This window comes from Cynocephalus volans, chromosome 2 (genome assembly GCF_027409185.1).
Source record: "Cynocephalus volans isolate mCynVol1 chromosome 2, mCynVol1.pri, whole genome shotgun sequence".
In the NCBI taxonomy this organism is placed as follows: Eukaryota; Metazoa; Chordata; class Mammalia; order Dermoptera; family Cynocephalidae; genus Cynocephalus; species Cynocephalus volans.
In genome coordinates this window covers 186,698,670-186,718,436 of record NC_084461.1, presented here as the reverse complement: position 1 = coordinate 186,718,436, position 19,767 = coordinate 186,698,670, and the positions used below count along the sequence as shown (strand labels likewise).

At 33.9% G+C, this 19,767-nt stretch overlaps 1 protein-coding gene across 1 annotated transcript in view; it reads left to right on the top strand.

The window, feature by feature from the left end:
* The window catches only part of KNTC1 (kinetochore associated 1), a 75,921-nt gene that overhangs the window by 26,487 nt on the left and 29,667 nt on the right, over positions 1–19,767 (top strand). The window contains exons 21-40 of the mRNA XM_063086016.1: positions 2,121–2,232; positions 3,195–3,338; positions 3,529–3,585; positions 3,678–3,779; positions 5,404–5,523; positions 5,615–5,758; positions 6,412–6,510; positions 7,138–7,241; positions 7,396–7,495; positions 7,872–8,006; positions 8,562–8,681; positions 10,488–10,560; positions 10,955–11,022; positions 13,461–13,741; positions 14,324–14,496; positions 14,952–15,049; positions 15,477–15,615; positions 16,133–16,189; positions 16,693–16,856; positions 17,665–17,769. Coding sequence (XP_062942086.1) covers positions 2,121–2,232; positions 3,195–3,338; positions 3,529–3,585; positions 3,678–3,779; positions 5,404–5,523; positions 5,615–5,758; positions 6,412–6,510; positions 7,138–7,241; positions 7,396–7,495; positions 7,872–8,006; positions 8,562–8,681; positions 10,488–10,560; positions 10,955–11,022; positions 13,461–13,741; positions 14,324–14,496; positions 14,952–15,049; positions 15,477–15,615; positions 16,133–16,189; positions 16,693–16,856; positions 17,665–17,769 — 2,395 coding nt within the window. The remainder of the gene's footprint in view (positions 1–2,120; positions 2,233–3,194; positions 3,339–3,528; positions 3,586–3,677; positions 3,780–5,403; positions 5,524–5,614; positions 5,759–6,411; positions 6,511–7,137; positions 7,242–7,395; positions 7,496–7,871; positions 8,007–8,561; positions 8,682–10,487; positions 10,561–10,954; positions 11,023–13,460; positions 13,742–14,323; positions 14,497–14,951; positions 15,050–15,476; positions 15,616–16,132; positions 16,190–16,692; positions 16,857–17,664; positions 17,770–19,767) is intronic.

Below are 19,767 nucleotides of genomic sequence, written 5' to 3'. Positions count from 1 at the left end.
TTTGTCGTACTGGGGATATATTCTGGTTTAAGGAATGAGATGGGGATCAATTTTATTGTTTTCCTTGTGGACATTGTGCTATCCCAGCACTGTTGTTAAACAATCCTTGTTTTCACTCCTGATTGAAATATTACATTTATCATGTGCTAAAAGTCACACATATATTTGAGAATTTCTCTGGACTTAAATTTTATTCAGTTGATCTAATCCCCTCATTCATTCACCACTGTCAACTTGTTTTAATTAATGTGGTAATAAAATGTCCTAAAATAGAAGGTAGCCCTCCCATACTTTTCAGAATTTTGGGGGCTGTCCTCTCATGTTGTTTTTCTGCATGACATTTAGAATCACAACCAGCTTGTCCATTTAAGGAAATCCTATTTATATTGGGATTTTTAATGTTTTGGGGGGAGGAGGGGGTGCTGAACCTAAAATCAAATTGGGGAGAACCACCATCTTTACAGTATTGAGGCTTCCTACTTAGGACAGTATGTGTCTTCCTACTGATTTTGTTCTTTTTTTTTTTTTTTTTTTTTTTTTATGTTTCTGAGTGGTATCTACTAAGTTTTCTTTGTATAGATTCTGTACAGTTTTTGATAATTTTACTCACAGATATATAATTTTTTTCTACTGTTGTAAACAGGACTTTTCTACAACATATTTTCTAAATGATGTACAGAGCTACTGATTTTTTAAAATTTTAACCTGCTACCTTATTGGAATCCTTTATTATTTATAGTAATATTTTAGTTGATCTTGTTTTTTCCAGGTGTATAGTTCTATATTTAAATACTGCTAATTTTGGGCCGAGCCCGTGGCGCACTTGGTAGAGTGCTGCGCTGGGAGCGCGGTGACGCTCCCGCCGCGGGTTCGGATCCTATATAGGACTGACCGTCAGTGCACTCACTGGCTGAGTGCCGGTCATGAAAAAACGACAAAAAAAAAATAAAAATAAAAAAATAAATACTGCTAATTTTGCCTCATCAGCTCTGATTTTGTTTTTCTTTGCCCAGCTGTCTTTGTGGTGGGCGGCTGACTAGTATAGGGATCCAAACCCTTGAGCTTGGTGTTCTCTGCACCATGCGAATCAACTGAGCTAACTGGCCAGCCCTCTTTGCCCAATTTCATTGGCTGGTATTTCAGGAACATTATTAAGTAATGGTGGTGATAGGCATCCTTCTCTTGTTTCTGACTTTAACAAAAATACTTTTGCTTTATCATTTAAGCATGATACAGGCTTCTGGAGGTTTTGTCTGTCTTTTTATCATAATAAGGGAGTACTCAGCATCTATTTCTGAGCTTTAATCAGGACTGATTGGTCATTGCCAACATTGCTGGTTATAGCAAAAGACTTGAAATAACCCAAATGTTCAACTGTGGGGGACTTGTTAAGACTAGATAAATAAATTATAGGAAATCAAAGCCTTAGAATACTGTGTAGTCCTTAAAAAAGAATGACGTTTACATGTGCTGATTTGGTACAAGCACCAAAATGACATAAAATTAATTTTTTTTAAGTACAGACAGTATTTTTTTTTTTTTTTGTCTTTTTTGTGACCGGTACTCAGCCAGTGAGTGCAACGGCCATTCCTATATAGGATCTGAACCCGCGGTGGGATCGTCGCTGCACTCCCAGCGCTGCACTCCCAGCACCTCACTCTCCCGATGGGTTCGGCCCAGTACAGACAGTATTTATAGAAAACATTTTCAATGAAAATGAAAATGAATTGAAAATGAAAAAGAATTGTTTGCATACGTAGTGATTATCAGAAGAAGGCCTTACAAGAAGATATTTGGCCTCTGGGGAAGATGACAGGAGTTCTATGGGTTTGGGATAAGAAGAAGACTTATTTTTGATGTAATCTTTAGAACTGTTTTGTTTTGTTTTTTAACTTCATAACAAAAAAAATTAAGGGCTGGCTGGTTAGTTCAATTGGTTTAGAGCATGGTGCTAACACCAAGGCGCAGGGTTTGATCCCTGTACCAGCCAGCCTCCAAAAAAAAATCCAAAAACAAACTAGTTGTCCATGATCATTATGTTTATCCATGTAAATGTGTAAGATATAACCTTAATTTTTTTTTTTAAACTACTAACATTTTCCCTGTCTTTGTCTTTTCAGTGGTAGTTCTTGGATTGAATATCTGAATAATGAAGATGATCTTAAAGATATTTTTTTACAGCTAAGAGAAGGAAATCTTGTTTGTGCACAGTACCTTTGGCTTAGACATCGGGTAACACATTTTGCATTTTTTCAATAATGGCTTTATAGCTCCTGAGATAGGTGATTGAACCGATGTTGGAAACTAACAGGGTGGCAAGTGTGACTGGATAATGGAATGTTTTCAGACTGTTTTATAAAAATATGATTTCTCCCAGGGAAAATTGTTCTCTGATGATGTTAAATCAGAGGAATTACTATGAAGATACAATAGAACCTTATTTTATCTCATCAGTAAGAGTCTAGCTCCTAATCTTAACTCAAAAGGCAACATTTTATTATGTGACTTATTAGTGGGCTTTCTAATGTCGTCTTGGGAGAGAAGATATTCTTACTTAGCTCAGATTGTGGTAAAGGATTGCACATTAAAATTGTTTATCTGAATCTTCTTAATTTGCCTAATGTTGGCATATAACATTAGGTCCAAGAAGTAGTGTCTTGGTGTGATGCCATTAATGGAAACATTACTTGTTGGGATTTGTACTACAGATTGAACATTCCTAATCTGAAAAATCTGAAATGCTCCAAAACCCAAAACCTTTTGAGCACTTACATGATACGCAAAGGAAATGTTCAATGGAACATTTCAGATTTCAGATTTTTGATTTGGGATGCTCAGTTGGTATGTATTCTGCGAATATTTCCGAATCTGAAAAAATCCAAAATCTGAAACACTTCTGGTCCCAAGCATTTCAGATAAGGGATACTCAATACCTTCAGTTAAGTTTTCCTTGTAATTCCATCTCTGCAGGTTCCTCTGCTATATAATTTATTATTTGGCACTCACTGCCATGAGATTTCATGGAATCTGCAGGTTCCAACTCAAATCACTTGTATAGAGTAAACCTTATTTAGCACTCATTAAATCATGATATTCCTTGAAATGACTTCCTAATAGGTCTTTGCCAGACTTTTGGGAGGCTGTCAGTTTAAATTTGTCAGATAAATCTTAATTTCTCACTCCGTATGATTTAGGCAAACTTTGAAAGCAGATTTGATGTGAAAATGCTTGAAAATTTGCTCAACTCAATCTCTACACCAGTGTCTTTGCAAATGCTTTGTCCATGGTTTAAAAATGATGTGATCCCATTTGTGAGAAGGATCATACCTGAAGGACAGGTGAGTTTCCTTCAGTATTTCCACTCTTAATAAATTAATTTTATTTTTTACCTTAAATCATGAAGATTAAGTCATGCTAACACCAGTTAGTTCTTTTAAGTTTCTCTTTTAAAAGATATCCCAAAGGTATTTAGTTATTTCGGTGATTATTCATTGAGAATTTTAGTTTTAAATAATTTATCTATTTCAGAAAATTCTTGCAAAGTGGTTAGAGCAAGCTGCCCGGAACCTTGAATTAACTGATAAGGTAATACCAGTATAATTAACATTAACAAGACATTTTGCATACTCCCTACAGCATAAAACATTGTTTTTAATGGTCCGTAAAATTTTTTAAAGGCAAACTGGCCAGAAAATGGACTTCAACTGGCAGAGGTATTTTTCACAGCAGAAAAAACAGATGAGTTGGGATTGGCGTCCTCTTGGCATTGGATTTCCTTGGTATGATGTGGAGAACAGGTTTTTAGTAATGAAACAATCAATTTGTATTAATTTAAAGGGTTTATCTACATGTATATAGAGAGTAATATCTGGAAAAATATTCACCTCTTAAGTTTCCTGTTTTTATGTTCTTTTCTTTTGTACTTTTTAATTCCATATAAAGGAAAATTCGCTTTTACAACTTCATCCTGTTTTAATGCAGTTTTTCCCTATTGAACCAACCAAAAGGGAAACAATATACGAACATTCTCCCTAGGTAGTATAATTGGGATTTTCAGCATTTGCGGCATTTCGCAGTCCTTTAAACGAATAAAACTTAGTAATGCATTAAGATTAGTTTTCAAAGGCTGTATCAATCAGGTCTACTTCTTTTATTTAAACTGGAAAGCCACCCCTTGATCTGATTGCATGTCTTAGATATTCCAACAGCCATTGTGGCTGAAGTAGCAATGGATTTCTTTAAAGGTCACATTATAAAAAATCTGTGACTTCCTGAGTCTGAAAAAAATAGCAATGCTAGAGGAGAAAAACTAAGAAGAGGAAAGTTGATGTTATATTTGACGTTAAGGAAATGAATTTATTATTTGGCTTCTAAATTTCTTCAGTTTCTTTCTTTTCCTTTTCAGGTTTCTAAAAACTAGAAAGCATTCATTACATTTAAAAAAATGTACATTCTTGTATTTTAAAAAGTTTGTTGGGAGTGACATAATTTAGTTTAGAAACTGATATATGAGACATGTCAGTGTAATCTCACCTTTGAAGTATTGAATATTTTAGTACCAGAATATGTGACCTTTAAAATAGAATATATTATGAAATTGCATTTATTCCTTAAATTTCAGGACCCCAAAATAAATAATATATTTCCTCCTACTTTCTGGGATAGCAGATTCTTGTTATTAATTCTGCTTACTGATTATACTCTTAAAATGGGAATTTCTTCCATAAGTTTCAAGCAGTCTATTGATTGATCATTGCAATATATTTTTTCATGTAAGAGCTTTTTCCTCTTGCTCTAAAATACTTCTTTGTCTTTTCCCTGTTGCCTTTTATCAATGTTGAAAATTCTGTTCCTTGTATATAATTTTAGGAAATGTTATAGCTTTATATCTGGTCATGATTTAGATAGATGGGACATTGAGGGCTATCTAAATGATGTTTGTTTACCTAAGTATATTTGGGTTCTGAAAAAATATTGTACTAATATTGTTAGTTTTTCTATGTTTTTTTAAAAAGAAAATTTCTTTCAATTTCTGATCTGCATTAATTTGTTCTAGTTAATTTTAGTTAAAATTCTACAAAATTTGGGCCGGCCCCGTGGCTCACTTGGGAGAGTGCGGCACTGGTAGTGTTGAGGCCGCGGGTTTGGATCCTATATAGGGATGGCCGGTGCACTCACTGGCTGAGTGTGGTGCAGACAACACCAAGCCGAGTGTTGTGATCCCCTTACCAGTCAGAAAAAAAAAAAATTCTACAAAATTTAAAGCATAAGTTGCTTTAAAGTTGCTCATATACATAATCATGGTCATTTTTTATTTTTATCTGAAATAATTATAGCTCTTTGTCTATTTCCTTCTCACACTTTTAGTTTATATCCTTAACAATTTTAACATTTTTGTTTTAGAAGGATTATCAGAACACGGAAGAAGTATGTCAGTTAAGGACTTTAGTAAATTACTTGCGAGAGTTGATCACATTACATAGGAAATACAACTGCAAATTGGCACTCTCTGATTTTGAGAAGGTAAAAGTCCAGGCTCATCAGAATTATTTTGTGTACTGTATCTAGTTATGGCTAGAGTCTGCATTTATGTCGTCTTTCTTTTGGCATCTAGGAAAATACAACCACTATAGTGTTCCGAATGTTTGATAAAGTGTTGGCCCCAGAGCTTATTACCTCCATCTTGGAGAAGTTTGTAAGAGTTTACATGAGGGAACATGACTTGCAAGAGGAAGAACTTCTCTTGCTGTACATAGAGGTAACTTTTTCTTTAGATCTCGTCTCATTTCTTGGATCTGTGCAACATACCATTGTATTAAGAGTTTAACTCTTTAAGGAATGTCGTGCTTTACCATTAGGACTTATGCAGCATATTGTATTGGTCATGAATGTGGATTAATTCTGCTACCAACTAACTGAGGACCTTAAGCAAAAGGGGATAATACTAAGACATTCTCCAAAGGGCTGTTGTGAGATAATAGGGGCATGAACTCACTAGATATTAGGAATTTCTTTTGTAGACATTAATATGCTACAATAATCTTATTTGTAGATTCTTCAAGAATATTTCCTTCTTAAATATTCTGTACCATATAAAACTGAAAGCTCAAGTTTTGGCAATTTTGCATTTTATGACCGTTGTTCAGCATTTATAAGTAATTAGAATTTTTAGTTTGTGTTTTTTTACATTTCTGTAAAGGCTGTCTTTATCTGTATGTGTTTACTTTTTTTTTTTTTTTTTTTTTTTTTTAGTTAGAGTTTTTTGGTGTGTGTTTTTTTTTTGGTGGCTCGCCAGTACAGGGATCAAACCCCAGGCATTGGTGTTATCAGCACCATGCTCTAACCAACTGAGCTAACTGGCCAGCTCAAAATATATATTTTTAAAAACATATATATGTTTTTCCCTTTTAGGATTTACTGAAGAGATGTAGCTCAAAGTCCACCTCACTGTTTGAAACACCATGGGAAGCAAAAGCCATGGCAGTCATAGGGTGTTTATCTGACACAGATGTAAGTAAATAGTGACCATTTAGGTTTCCCTTTTGAGCATTAGATCTTTCCTTAAAGCTTTTTTTCTGATCATAAAAGGAACATATATTTTATAAGGAGAATTTGCAGGCTGTGAAAAAAGAATAAAAAGAAAATAAAAACCTACTTATAATTCTATTTTCTTTAATTATTGAAAATTTAAAAATGAAAGTTTTCTTATCTCACCCCCAGAAGGACCTCCATGGATAATTGGATGCATATCTTTCTAGGCTTTTCTGTGGTTATACAAACATGGAGACATATTTTAATATGCCTTTATTTTGATTTCACACTGTTCTTAGATACTATTATAAAATATGGATAAAATCATGACAATTATTAACACAGAGACCATAGAGACTATAGAAAGCAATAAAGCTATATGACTTAGCTTTCAGCAGACAAAACACTTGAATTTTTCTAAGTATTAAAATTGCTTTTCATATGTGAAAATTGGAAGAAATATGTGCTTTTGCAGTCAGTAGGTGAAATATTCTCAAACTGCCATATGGTTGATGTTAAGACTTCTGCCAATTAAGCTGTGCTGTTAATTTTAATGAAACCTAAATCTGAGGGTTGTTTATTGTCAATGCATGTATCTCTTTGTAGCTCATATTTGATGCTGTGCTTAAGATAATGTATGCGGCAGTGGTTCCTTGGAGTGCAGCTGTGGAGCAGCTGGTGAAACAACACCTAGAAATGGACCATCCCAAGTAAGATGACAATCTGCCAAACCATTTTTTTTATTCATTGGATAAACCTCATGTTTTGAGTTGACATTCATTTATGTTTTTATATTGTTTACTGTGTTCCATAGTATTTCATAAAAAAGACAATCCATGTTAATATCAATAAATTTGCTTTTAGAGTCAAGTTATTACAGGAAAGTTACAAACTAATGGAGATGAAAAAACTTTTACGAGGCTATGGAATAAGAGAGGTGAATCTCTTAAACAAGGAAATAATGGTAAGTTGAAGAGTTTTTTTTTCCCCCTTCATTCCATTTCTAGGGCAACATGGGAAATTTAATAAGGATTTTGTATTCTGAAAGATTAGTAGAGCTAGGTAGTCCACTATTCTTTTGTTAGATAAATGTTAGTAAGGTGTTCAGTTGTTAATGAAAGTGTTAAGGACAAATAATAAATTAAGAAGCTAAAGAAGAAAGGAGACAGGACTGTTATAAGACTCAGAATGTAAATTATGTTTTACTCTTTCATATATGTAGTTTAGCTTTTTGCTGCATTACTTTAGTTTTTTGGTTACTTTGCCCTTTTGAGGAAATGATTTCTGGGTTCTTTGTGAGACTTGATAACCAAGAAATGTACATATTGTCTCTGTTTCAGAGGGTGGTCAGATATATTCTCAAACAAGATGTCCCATCTTCTTTAGAAGATGCTTTAAAAGTGGCCCAAGCATTTATGTTGTCTGATGATGAAATCTACAGTCTAAGAATTATTGACCTGATTGATAGAGAACAGGTATGCAATTTTTATATTGTCATTTCACGTAACATTTTTGTTAACTAAATCCTTAAAAACTGAAATCAGTCAAATTATCCAAACAGATTTGCACGAAATAAAGTTGCAACAAGATGAAAACATAGGATGTTAGACTCACCCCTTTTTTCATATCTGTGGGTTCCTTAAATTATTTTGTGAATAGTTAATGGGCTATCCAACCCTGGTAGTTACAAAACTCAGACTCATGTTTGTTTGCTTTTTTATGTCGTAGGACCCTTTGATTCCAGAATAGGCTGTAGATTTCCTTTTTTGTATTTTTAAGTGTCATTTTTATATCTGTATAACCTTAGGCATACCTAAGAATTAATCTGATTTTCAGTACCTAGGTTATATTTTAAATTTACTTTATTGGTTGCTGTCAAAAACAGAATATTCAGATTTTTGAAACATCGAGCTATAATTTATTTTTCAAAATGATGTCTTTTTATCTTTAAATAGAAAAGAAAGAGATGAGTCCAAACTGTACTTTGCAGGTACCAGCTGTTTTTTCATCCTTTCAAACACTGTTTACAGGGTGAGGACTGTCTCTTTCTGTTGAGGTCTTTGCCTCCTGCCGAAGCCGAGAAAACTGCCGAAAGAGTAATCATTTGGGCACAATTGGCATTACGAGAAGAACCGGATAATTCTAAAGAGGTGAGATTTTTTTCACTAAATAAAATATAAATATCCCATTTTTTGGATATTATTCAATAAGATAGAAAAGATAGACATATAAATATGAAGGTCTACCCTTTTTACTGCTAGAGTAGGATATAAAAATTCCTGTGTGAATTTACTTACATAGGAAAGAAAAATATGTCTGCTTTAGAGCACTTGCTTATGCCCACACTGAGTAACCTAGAATCTGCAAATTAGAAGGATTAATGGAAGAAGCTGTTGTACATAAAGGCCTTTTCGTAAAGCCTTGCAATATAAGCAATGTGTTGTATTGTATAGGACATAATCATTACTATCAAATAACCATTGTTAGAAGGTTGAAACTTAGGGCCGGCCCTGTGGCTCACTCGGGTGAGTGAGGCGCTGTTAGCGCTGAGGCTGTGGGTTCGGATCCTATATAGGGATCGCCGGTGTGCTCACTGGCTGAGTGTGGTGCAGACAACACCTTGCCGAGGGTTGTGGTCCCCTTACTGGTCAGAGAAAAAAAAAGAAAAGGTTGAAACTTAGAAATAGTATTAAGAGAGCCAATTCACTTCTTTAGAGATAAGAAACCAAATGTCTAATTTATCCAGGATAGCTGCGTTTTTAAACCCTTAGGGATAGATACCTTTCAACTTCTCTCAGCAGTCCATTTCAGTAATTTATCTTTAGGTAAAATTAGTTTAGGGAAATGAGTTGGGTTTTTTTTAAACACCTATTATTTACTAGGGTACTTCAAGAAGTTCATGGGGAAAAAAATATATATATGTATTAAAATATGTATATGTGTGTATGTGTGTGTATATATACATATATATATGTTTGGAATTTTTTTTGGCAGTGGCCAGTATGAGGGATCCAAACCCTTGACCTTGGTGATATAACTCTGTGCTCTAACCAACTGAGCTAACTGCCAGCTTAGAAAAATAGAATTAAAAGATAATACAATACTTAACTGGCAGGGGTGATTCCATGATCTCAGTATGAATCTTTTCATGAACTTTTTGAAGTACCCTCGTATTATACTCTTATTATGCAGTAGGCATTAGGTTAAATAGTTTAAATAAATTATCCACTTCATCTTTACAACAAAGTTGTGCAGTAGGTCCTATTATTGGCTCCTTATAGATTAATTTCAGAAACTAAAATTTTAAGATAAATGACTTTCCCATGGTTGTTAGTAAGTGTCAGAATCTCAGCTCAAACTCTGTGTACTATCACAGTCTGTGTTCTAAACCACCAGCTTGAGCTCCCATAGTGAAAATATTTGAGTACTTTTTGTGGGCCAGGCCCTTACTAAGCATTTTACGTATGTCATGTCTTTTAATTAAAGCTTCTTTTTTTTTTTCCTTTAAAAAATTTTTTTAAAAAAATATTCATTGGAGGGTAACGATTATTTATTAGACTTCTGTTCTCTAGGCTATTTATTAGACTTCTGTTCTTTTTAACTTTTCCAGATAACTTTTCCAAATGTTTTTTCAAATAGTAAATAACTCTGAAAAAAGAATAAGTGTCTGTTAATCATAACGTAGTTGTAAGGTTATTTGGGAGATTTGCATATTCTATGGTATTCGTAAATCATATATCCAAGGGTCCATACTGGTGTTTTTCATGTTTATCCTATGTAGGACTCATTTATAATCCATTTCTCGGCTGCCCAGTGCCTCCTAACATGAACTTCTCATTACTCCAGCCATTTTTATTATTTGTTCTTATTTTGTGGTTTTTATGTATGTGTTTGTACGTGTACTACTGAAGTGGCCAATAAAGGAAGTAGATTTCATTTTGCATTTTTCTTTTTAGGACAAGGCCTGGAGGATGTCTGTAGTGAAGACATCAGTGGACATTCTTAAAATACTATATGACATTCAGAAAGGTAGTTTCTACCTCTGTTTCCTCATCTTGGTTTTGTTCCAAAGCTCATCCTTTTCAGAAGGGGGCATCCGTGACAGCTCCATCGTACCCAGAGTTTTTCTGGCTCTGACTGCCTTTATTGATCTTACTCATTTTTCTTCATGAAAAGTCTTTATTTCAGAATAATTACTATAGACTAATTGCCATTTCTCTTGTAACACATAAACTTCCCTTTTCTATCTCCAGAAAGAATAATCAGGTTTCTTTTTATACTTAAATGATCTTATATCAGTATCTGAAAAGAACTACTAAAGATTTGATATGAGAACCAATGCTAATTAAAATTTTAGCTTTTCAAATTTCTGATAATATGGGAATTTGTATGTCTGCTATAAATTTTAAAAATTTAATTACAGACAATCCACAGAAGAAGGATGAATGTGAAGAAATATTGAAACTATTTAAAGTGGTTGCTAGCTTACAGGTAAAGACGTTGAGCTATATTGAACATTATTACTTGTCTAATCAGTGCATTTGACATAGATGATCAGTGCCTCCTTAAAACCTTCTGCACTAGCCTTCAGGGACTTTAGGTACTGGCTTTCTCTTTTTTTCTCTCTTTCTCTCGACAGCTTTATTGACATATTATTCACATACCATACAATTCATCCATGTAAAGTATATAATTCAATGGTTTTTGGTATATTGCACTATTAATTTTTTTAATTGTGGTAAAATACATATAACATAAAATTTTTCACTTTCACAGTTTTTCCATATGTAATTCAGTGGCTTTAATTACATTCACAATTTTTTTGCCACCATCACTTCTTTCTCCTTTTTCATCATCCCAAGCAGGAACTCTGTACCATTAAGCATTAAATCCCTCTTTCTGTCTTCCCGCAGCCCTTGATAACCTCTAATCTACTTCTGTCTCTATGAATTTGCCTACTTTAGCTGTTTCATATAAGTGAAATCATAGAATTAAAAGTGTAAAGGAACCAAAGTCCAGGGTTTGATCCCTGTACCAGCCAGCCACCAAAAAAAAAAAAAGAAGATGCCCTGTGACCAAAAAGTTCGAGGCCTGCTGTAGTAGACAGTAGCTGTTTTTGTGAAAAGTGTCTGGGGAGTGAGCATAAGTTCTCTATGCTCTTCTTAAATTTGAAAGTTATAAGTACTTTAAAATGATGATTTTGATCAGGCAAAGTCAAGTATATTTATTATGCTACCATTTATCAAACATTTATTGCGCCAGATCTAGTGTGTCTCTATCTTCGTCACATCCACCTTGGAGGTAACTATTGTCTTCATTTTGTAAATGACGAACCTGAAGGTCAGCAAGCCTAAATAACTTGCTAATCATTACAGCCGCTGTTCAGACCCCAGTCTGACTTCAGCACCTTTGCTTATTCTATTTAATACTGTCTCTCTAGCATTAAACAATTAAAATGAGATTATTAAAAATAAATAAAATACACATCCTATAAATGTCATGAAATCTATTGACTATTCTCAGAAACTGCATTCCTTTGGGAAAACATACACATAGAAAGAATAGAGACCTATTCATGGCTGAATCCTTTAAAAAGAAGGTGTTTTTATCACTTATATTTTGCTTATTTTTGAATAGATTATACATGCACATGATACATAATTCAAAAGGTTTAAAAGAAAAATGGTTAAAGTGGTAATTTTTATGTGTATTTTTACTATAATAAACTTATTAATTTTAGCTGTCTACTTGATGTTGTAAACAATAAAGAATTAATTCTATGACCAAAAAAAAAAAAGGTTTAAAAGAGTATACGGTGAAAAATGTCTTCCTCCTACCCTAACACGTCAGCTGTCTAGTTTCCCACAGTAGACGCAGCTGCTGTAGCCAGTTTCTTGTGTATCCTTCCAGAGATGTTCTATTGCTATCCAAGCATAGACATTTCAGTGATTTGTAGTAAAGAAGGTCCTGGTGACATATGATGAATAGTCTTACCATATCTATAGTAACTATCAGTAGTTCTCATTTATTTCTGTAAGTACATTTTTCTGCATGATGCATCCCTTCCAAGGGAAGATTTTTGGGGGGAGAGCATCTGTTTGTTAATTTTGTAACGTTTTAGAAATATTGATTCCACCATAGATTATGTGTTACACACCCATCAAAAATAATACTTATGAAACCTATGTAATGACAGGGAAAGGGAGAAATTATATAATGTTAATTGGAAAAGGTAATTTATGAAATTACACAATAAAAATGATGAAAGTAATTGAGAGGAAATACTAAGAAAATGGTCAATGTCTATCTGGTTAAGCTGTTGTTATGGGGGGGTGGTTTGTAACCTAGGGGACATTTGGCAATTCTGGAGACAACTAGTCTAGGGAGGGTACTACATCTAGTGGGTAGAGGCCAGGGATGCTGCTAAACAACAATGCACAAAGAATTAGTCAGCACAGAGTACTGCCAAGATTGAGAAACCTTCCTGTAAAGTATAGCATCAAAGCAAAAGGTATAATTCACTCCTACTACCTCTTGATATCTTTCTCTGGACTTCACTGGGATTTTTTTATTAAGTCAAAGAAATAAATTCCAGGTTTGGAGTTAGCAGCCAATCAGGAGTTACAGAAAAAGAGCAAGGCTGAGTTCTTCAAGCCTCCATGGTAGAATTGCCCAAACCTAACACTTAATCTCTGCCTCTTTCTATTCAGGGCTCCCTCACAGCAAAGATTTATCTGGTCAAAAATATCAACAGTGCTGAAATTAAGACACCCTGGATTAAAGTGATGTTTTTCTAAAGTCTTAAATTCTTAATTTACAAAGGAATAGTCTTTGAGGGAGAAATGGTAAAGAGAGGTTTGAAGAATAATGATGATTTTTAACAATACATAATCAGACTTGGGACTTTATCTTGCCTACCTCTGCCACAGGAGAACTTTGAAGTCTTTCTTTCCTTTGAAGACTATAGCAATAGTTCCCTGGTAACAGATCTCCGTGAACAGTACATTAAAGCTCATGAAGTTGCACAGATGAAATACAAACCCAGGAGCACCCCAGAGCCTATGGCTGCTGAACTGAAGAACCTGAGCACTGAATCAAAGCTGCACAGACAGGCACTGGCCCTGCAGGTGTCCAGACAAGAGCTGGAGGCAGAGCTGACCTTGAGAGCCTTAAAAGATGGGAACGTGGAAGCAGCACTGAAAAAATGCAGGTGACCTTCCAGATCCCTGCATTGCCCACCTTGTCTGAAAGTAACATTTGCTTTGTTGATTTCTTCAGTAATAAGAGTAGGGCCAATGACACTTTCCTTTTCACAGAAGCAATTCTTGGTTTCTGGCCCTGAAAGCCAGTTTTGGGCTTCTGTGTCAGGAAGTAATAGCATAGAAGGCAAGTTACAACTGCAGAGTTAGGTAACATAATCAATTGAATTTAGGTTACTGTGCACTTTATTTAATGGTATCCCAAATAATATGAGAAACAAAGAGTACTATATACCATGAAAACTTTTTTTTTTTTTTAAAAGATGACCGGTAAGGGGATCTTAACCCTTGACTTGGTGTTGTCAGCACCACGCTCAGCCAGTGAGCTACCCAGCCATCCCCATATGGGATCTGAACCTGTGGCCTTAGTGTTATCAGCACTGCACTCTCCTGAGTGAGCCACGGGCCAGCCCACCATGAAAACATTTTAAAGACATTTTATGTATTGATGAAGGTGGTTATGTATTAATCTAAGAAAGGCAATTTGCTTTCAATATGAATTTTTAACTACCAACACTTCCTTTTTTCCAAAGAGACTTGTTCAAGTATCACTGCAATGCAGAAACTGGGAAATTGCTGTTTCTGACATGTCAGAAACTTTGTCAGATGTTGGCTGATGACATCCCAATGAAAGCACCTGTGGGATTAAATCTTCCTTCTGAGATACATGATCTAGCTTGCCAAGCAGCCACCATCTGTAGTCCAGGTGACAAGATTTATTTGTAATATACGTAGTTTAATATTCTCTGATTCATTTTATACTTATCTCCCAAATGCTGTCTCTTTACAATTGGATATTACTGTACCTAGATAAGAGAGAGTTTCTCCATTTTATAAAGGGACAATTATAATTGATTCTCTTTGGGGGTTATTGTTTTAAAATACTTTGAAATACTAATATGTTATTTCTGGCTGTTGACAATATTCACTTTTGTCGAATTGTGGAATTCTGAGTCCCTCCCCATATCTGATTTTACTTTCAAGCCATGCTTAAGAAAAAGGCTGAACTGCATTATTTAGGGTCATCAAAACGATGTGGAAACTTTTCTATCTACTTTGTGCCTTTCTTTAGAATTTTGAACGGTAATTATAAAAAGGTTGTTTGCATTATTCTAAAGACATGAAATATGAATTTAATAATATTTCTCCATTTTCTTTCAGATTTTTTACTAGATGCTTTAGAACTATGTAAATATACTTTAACAGCAGTAGAGCTTTCCAGACAGTGCCAAATGGATGACTGTGGAATTCTAATGAAAGTAAATTACTTTAAATTATTTTTTCTTAAACAAAACCCCTGCCAATCCATCATGCACCACTTTTAAGTCACTTGTACAATTTATAAAAATACTGAATATTTTTTTATTCTAGACTAGAAAACTACTTAAGGGCACGAGGCCATGTCTCTTTTCCAGTCACTTTTATTGGCTTTAATTTATGCTATCTTTTGAAACATTGGGCCTCAAACAAGGCCTCTCTGGATATTGTCCTTCTGTTAGAGTTTAATTTAAAATGGCATTTTTATAAGCCATAGACCAGAAGAAACACAGGACATAGTTGTATTTGATCATCAAAGCTATTTGGCTGTAATATAGCTGATTTTGGATTCTGCTTAGTAGAAACAATACTGTTTCTGTGTTTTGCAGTGTATTTACTTCTGTCTTTTCTGTGTACTTTGGTATTTAGACTTCTTTTGGAACTCATAAAGATCCATATGAAGAGTGGTCTTACAGTGACTTCTTCAATGAAGATGGAATTGTCCTTGAGTCACAGATGGTGTTACCTGTTGTTTATGAATTGATTTCATCACTTGTGCCTCTAGTTGGTAAATCTTATTTGTGTCATTTTCTATATATTCCTGCTTTATGCAAATTTAGACTGAAGAAATTGGGAACTAGAACTATGTACAATAATATGGATGAATCTTACAGGCCTAATTTTGAGCAAAAGAAGCCAAGTACAAATGTACAAAAGAATACATACTATATGATTCCATTTACATAAAGTACAAAAACAGGCTAAAACTAAGCCAATGCTGTTGGAAGTGAGGATGATAGTTATCCTTGGGGGTGGGTAATGACTGGAAAGGGGCAAGGGGGGTTTCTGGGATGCTGGTAATGTTCTATTTCTTGATAAGGATACTGCAACATCTAATTTGTGGAAATTGATCAAGTTGTACATTTATCTGTGCAGTTTTCTATATGTATATTTTAAGTTTTTTTTTTAAGTAGCAGTTTCCTTTAGAACATTATTTGATAATAGCACACTATTTAAATATCTCTGAATATATGTGCTTTATAACAGTTATTTCGTGTTATTTAATTCATTATTCTCTTTTATAGAAAACAAGAGACATCCCTTGGATTCTACAAGTTTGCCATACTGCTCCATTAGTGAAGGTATTTGACAGAAATGTATATAGCATTGTATTAAGATTTTGTACATGCACAAATATGGAAATTCCTTGAAATTCTAAATGTGAATCTGACTTAATGTCCTTAATGTAATTATTTAGTTATTGTTACATTGTTATTCTAGAAGTTTAGGAGATTATGTGATTTGGCTTAATAGTGTTGATTTTTGTGAATCTGTTCATAACTTTTAGTTTTCCAAATGGAGAAATGGTTTTCATAAGCTAATGATTTAAGCATCTCAGTTAAAATAGGCAAGTTCCAACCGAAGTATCTCATTATCTAGGGAACTTAGTTATTTTCTGTTTATATCAAGCCTCATGTTAATTCTCTCATTAACTAACTTTGAGAACAAATTACATGGCTGTTTCCTGCACTGAAGAAGTAGGCTGTCCCTGAAAACAATTTTCCATTATACAATCTTTCTTTGTTTAAAAAGTCTGAATATTAAAATCCTTTTACTCAGATAAACTCCTTTTATCACTTTGCAGGAAACAGCCTTATTTTACCAGCTATAAATTCCATCTCTGCCCTGCTTCAGAACCTTCAGGAATCTAGCCAGTGGGAACTGGCCCTAAGATTTGTAGTGGGTTCATTTGGTACCTGTCTTCAGCACTCTGTGTCAAACTTCATGAATGCCAGTTTGAGTGAAAAGGTATAGTTTTGAAAACAAATTCTTTGCATTTGGGTGCATGTAGACACAAAAGCACTGCCAAACAAAGGAATTTGGAGTCCACATCCCGTTTGGCTCTGTAGCAAGGAAATTGATAGTCTGTCAGATTTAAGAAACACATGTTGAGCATCTGCTAGGATTCAACTGTGAGTTCAAGGTGCTTGCACACATTTTCATATTCCCTCTTTACAGCAACCCTGAGAGTTTCCTTTTTGTAAATGTGGAAACTCGGATTCAGGGAGGAAAATAAGTTCCCGAAGATTTTAGGTTGTAGTGTTTAAGTCTTCACACTGCAAGCTCAGTGCAGTCTTGACTATATCACATTAGGTCAAAAATATATGTCTACTATTTGTTTTGTTGTTGCCCAGATTATTATCATTATTTCCTGACTGTATTGAAAAGACAGATTGAAAAGAACTAGCTTGGTAGCTTGCTTATGAAACTGTCTCACACAGAGAACCGTCTTTATTTCTACTACTCTGTTGATAAATATTAAGTGTTGATTCTTTTTTTAATCAACTTTTGAGATATAGCATTTAAAATTAAAATGTACATGTTTTAAGTGAATCAACCAATGTATTCACTTTGTCACTAACACCACAATCAAGATATAGGGTATTTTTAAAATTTCATTTTTGTCCTTCCCAATCTCCACTTTCTCTCACTATAGATTATATGCTAATACTTTTTGCATTCAATAATGAATTTTCAAAGTTTCTTAATATTTGAGAAAAGCTTTCAGAATGATACATAGAAGTCGACCTAAACATTCTTTTGTTCTTTCTAAAAGTTATTTGGAGAGACCACATTAGTTAAATCAAGACAAGTTATTATGGAATTGAAAGAAAAAGCTATTGTGTTTATCAGGGCAGATGCTACAACACTACTGCACAAGGTAAGTATTTGTTCTTGGTAAAAAAAGATTTTTTTTTTTTGCCTTTTACCTCTGTCAATAGTGCATATGATTCAATACACTAGTGTGCTACTATTTAAAAACTTCAGGAACCTGTATTATAGCTAATCATTGTTGTTAGTGCTTTTTTATTATGATAATTGACTTTCTATTGAGCATTTATTAAATGGTAGTCAATCTTTTCCACTTCTGTCCTCTGATTTTAGTTATTTATTTTATGGATTAAAGCATTCCAGTGATCCTAGCCATACTTTATTTCTGTGCCAGGATTTCTATTCCAGAACTCCCAATTTTCTATTGGCCTTTATTTTTAAAAAGACTAATAAACTTTGGTGAAAATGGTTGCCTTAGGCATTTAGTCTCTATTAGTCAGATTACTTTTTAAAATTTTTTCATTCAGAAATAATTTCAAAGTTTCAGAAAATATATGAGAATAGTATGTTTGAGAATAGTATGAAGAACTGCAGTACACCCTTTATTTCTGTATACTCTTTATTGCTTTATCATTTGTTGACATGCTCTCTCTCTTTCTCTCTATATAAAATCATTTTATATTTTATATATATTTTTCTGACCACTTAGGAGTAAGTTGCATATATTATAGCGCTTTACCCCTAAATATTTCAGTGTTTGTTTCCTAAAAAATAAGGGTGTTCTTTAAAGCACAGTCTTGTAACCCATGACCTTGATGTTCAGATCCCTGAACCAGCCAGCTGCCAAAAAAAAAAAAAAAGAATATTCTCTTACATAACAGCAGTACAGTTATCAACTTCATTAAATTTAACAAAGATACAATACTTGTATTAATCTATTGTCCATATAGCAATTTTGTCTATTTACCCAATAATGTCCTTTGTAGCATATTTTCCCTTTCAGTACAAAATCCAACTTAGCATCGTGTTACAGGAGTCAGCAAACTACAGCCAGCAAGGCCAGCTGTCTGTCTTTACATATAAAGTTTTATTGGAACACAGCCTTGTTGTTGCTGCTTTTGTGTCACAAAGGAAGAGATGAATAGTTGCCACAGAGATCATATGACCTACAAGGCTAAAATATTTACTATTTGTTCATATAAGATGAAGTTTGCCAACCCCTGTCATATTAACATTTGTAATCATCTCTTTAGCCTGGTTTTTGTTGTTGTTTTTTAATTTATCAATATGCAATGTAGATAATTTTTGTGTTCTTTAAACTGTTTAATCAGGAAGTCTTTTAAGTTGCAAAATGATGTCAGGGCCTGGCAATAACACTGTGCATTTCTCTTTGCCATTTTGGAATCCTGGATCTTTTCCCCTATGTTTCATGGGAAATTTCTGACGTTATGTGCATATTTTCTAGAATTTTCTTCCATTTTCTCTCTATATTTTCAGCATCCAAAGGATACCGATGTTGACTACAATGCCGTATTTTACCTTCTGATCCTCACTCATAGTGAAAATTTCTTTAATCATGAGTCTTGGGCCCAGCAGTTCACTGCTCTATTTTTAGTTCATTTAGTTTAATTCTAAGCCCCAAATGTTAAATTCATTCATTCAGTAAATAATTTTTACTGTGGTTAAAAAAAACACATAACACTAAATTTACCATTTTAACCATTTTGAAGTGTATAGTTCATTATTGTTAAGTATATTCACATTGTTGTGAAACAGATCTCCAGAACTTTTTTCATCTTGGAAATCTTAAACTCTACTCCTATTAAATAATTTCTCTTTTTCCTCCCCCCAGCCCTTGGTAACTACCATTCTACTTTCTCTCTCTATAAATATGACTACTAGAGATACCTCATATAAGTGGAATCATACGTTGTCTTTTTGTGACTGGCTTATTATACTTAGCATAATGTATTCAAGATATATCTGTTGTAGCTTGTGACAGGATTTCTTTCCTTTTTAAGACTGAATTAATATCCCATTGAATATATATATATATACACACACCACATTTTGTTTATCCATTCATCTATTCATAGACATTTGGGTT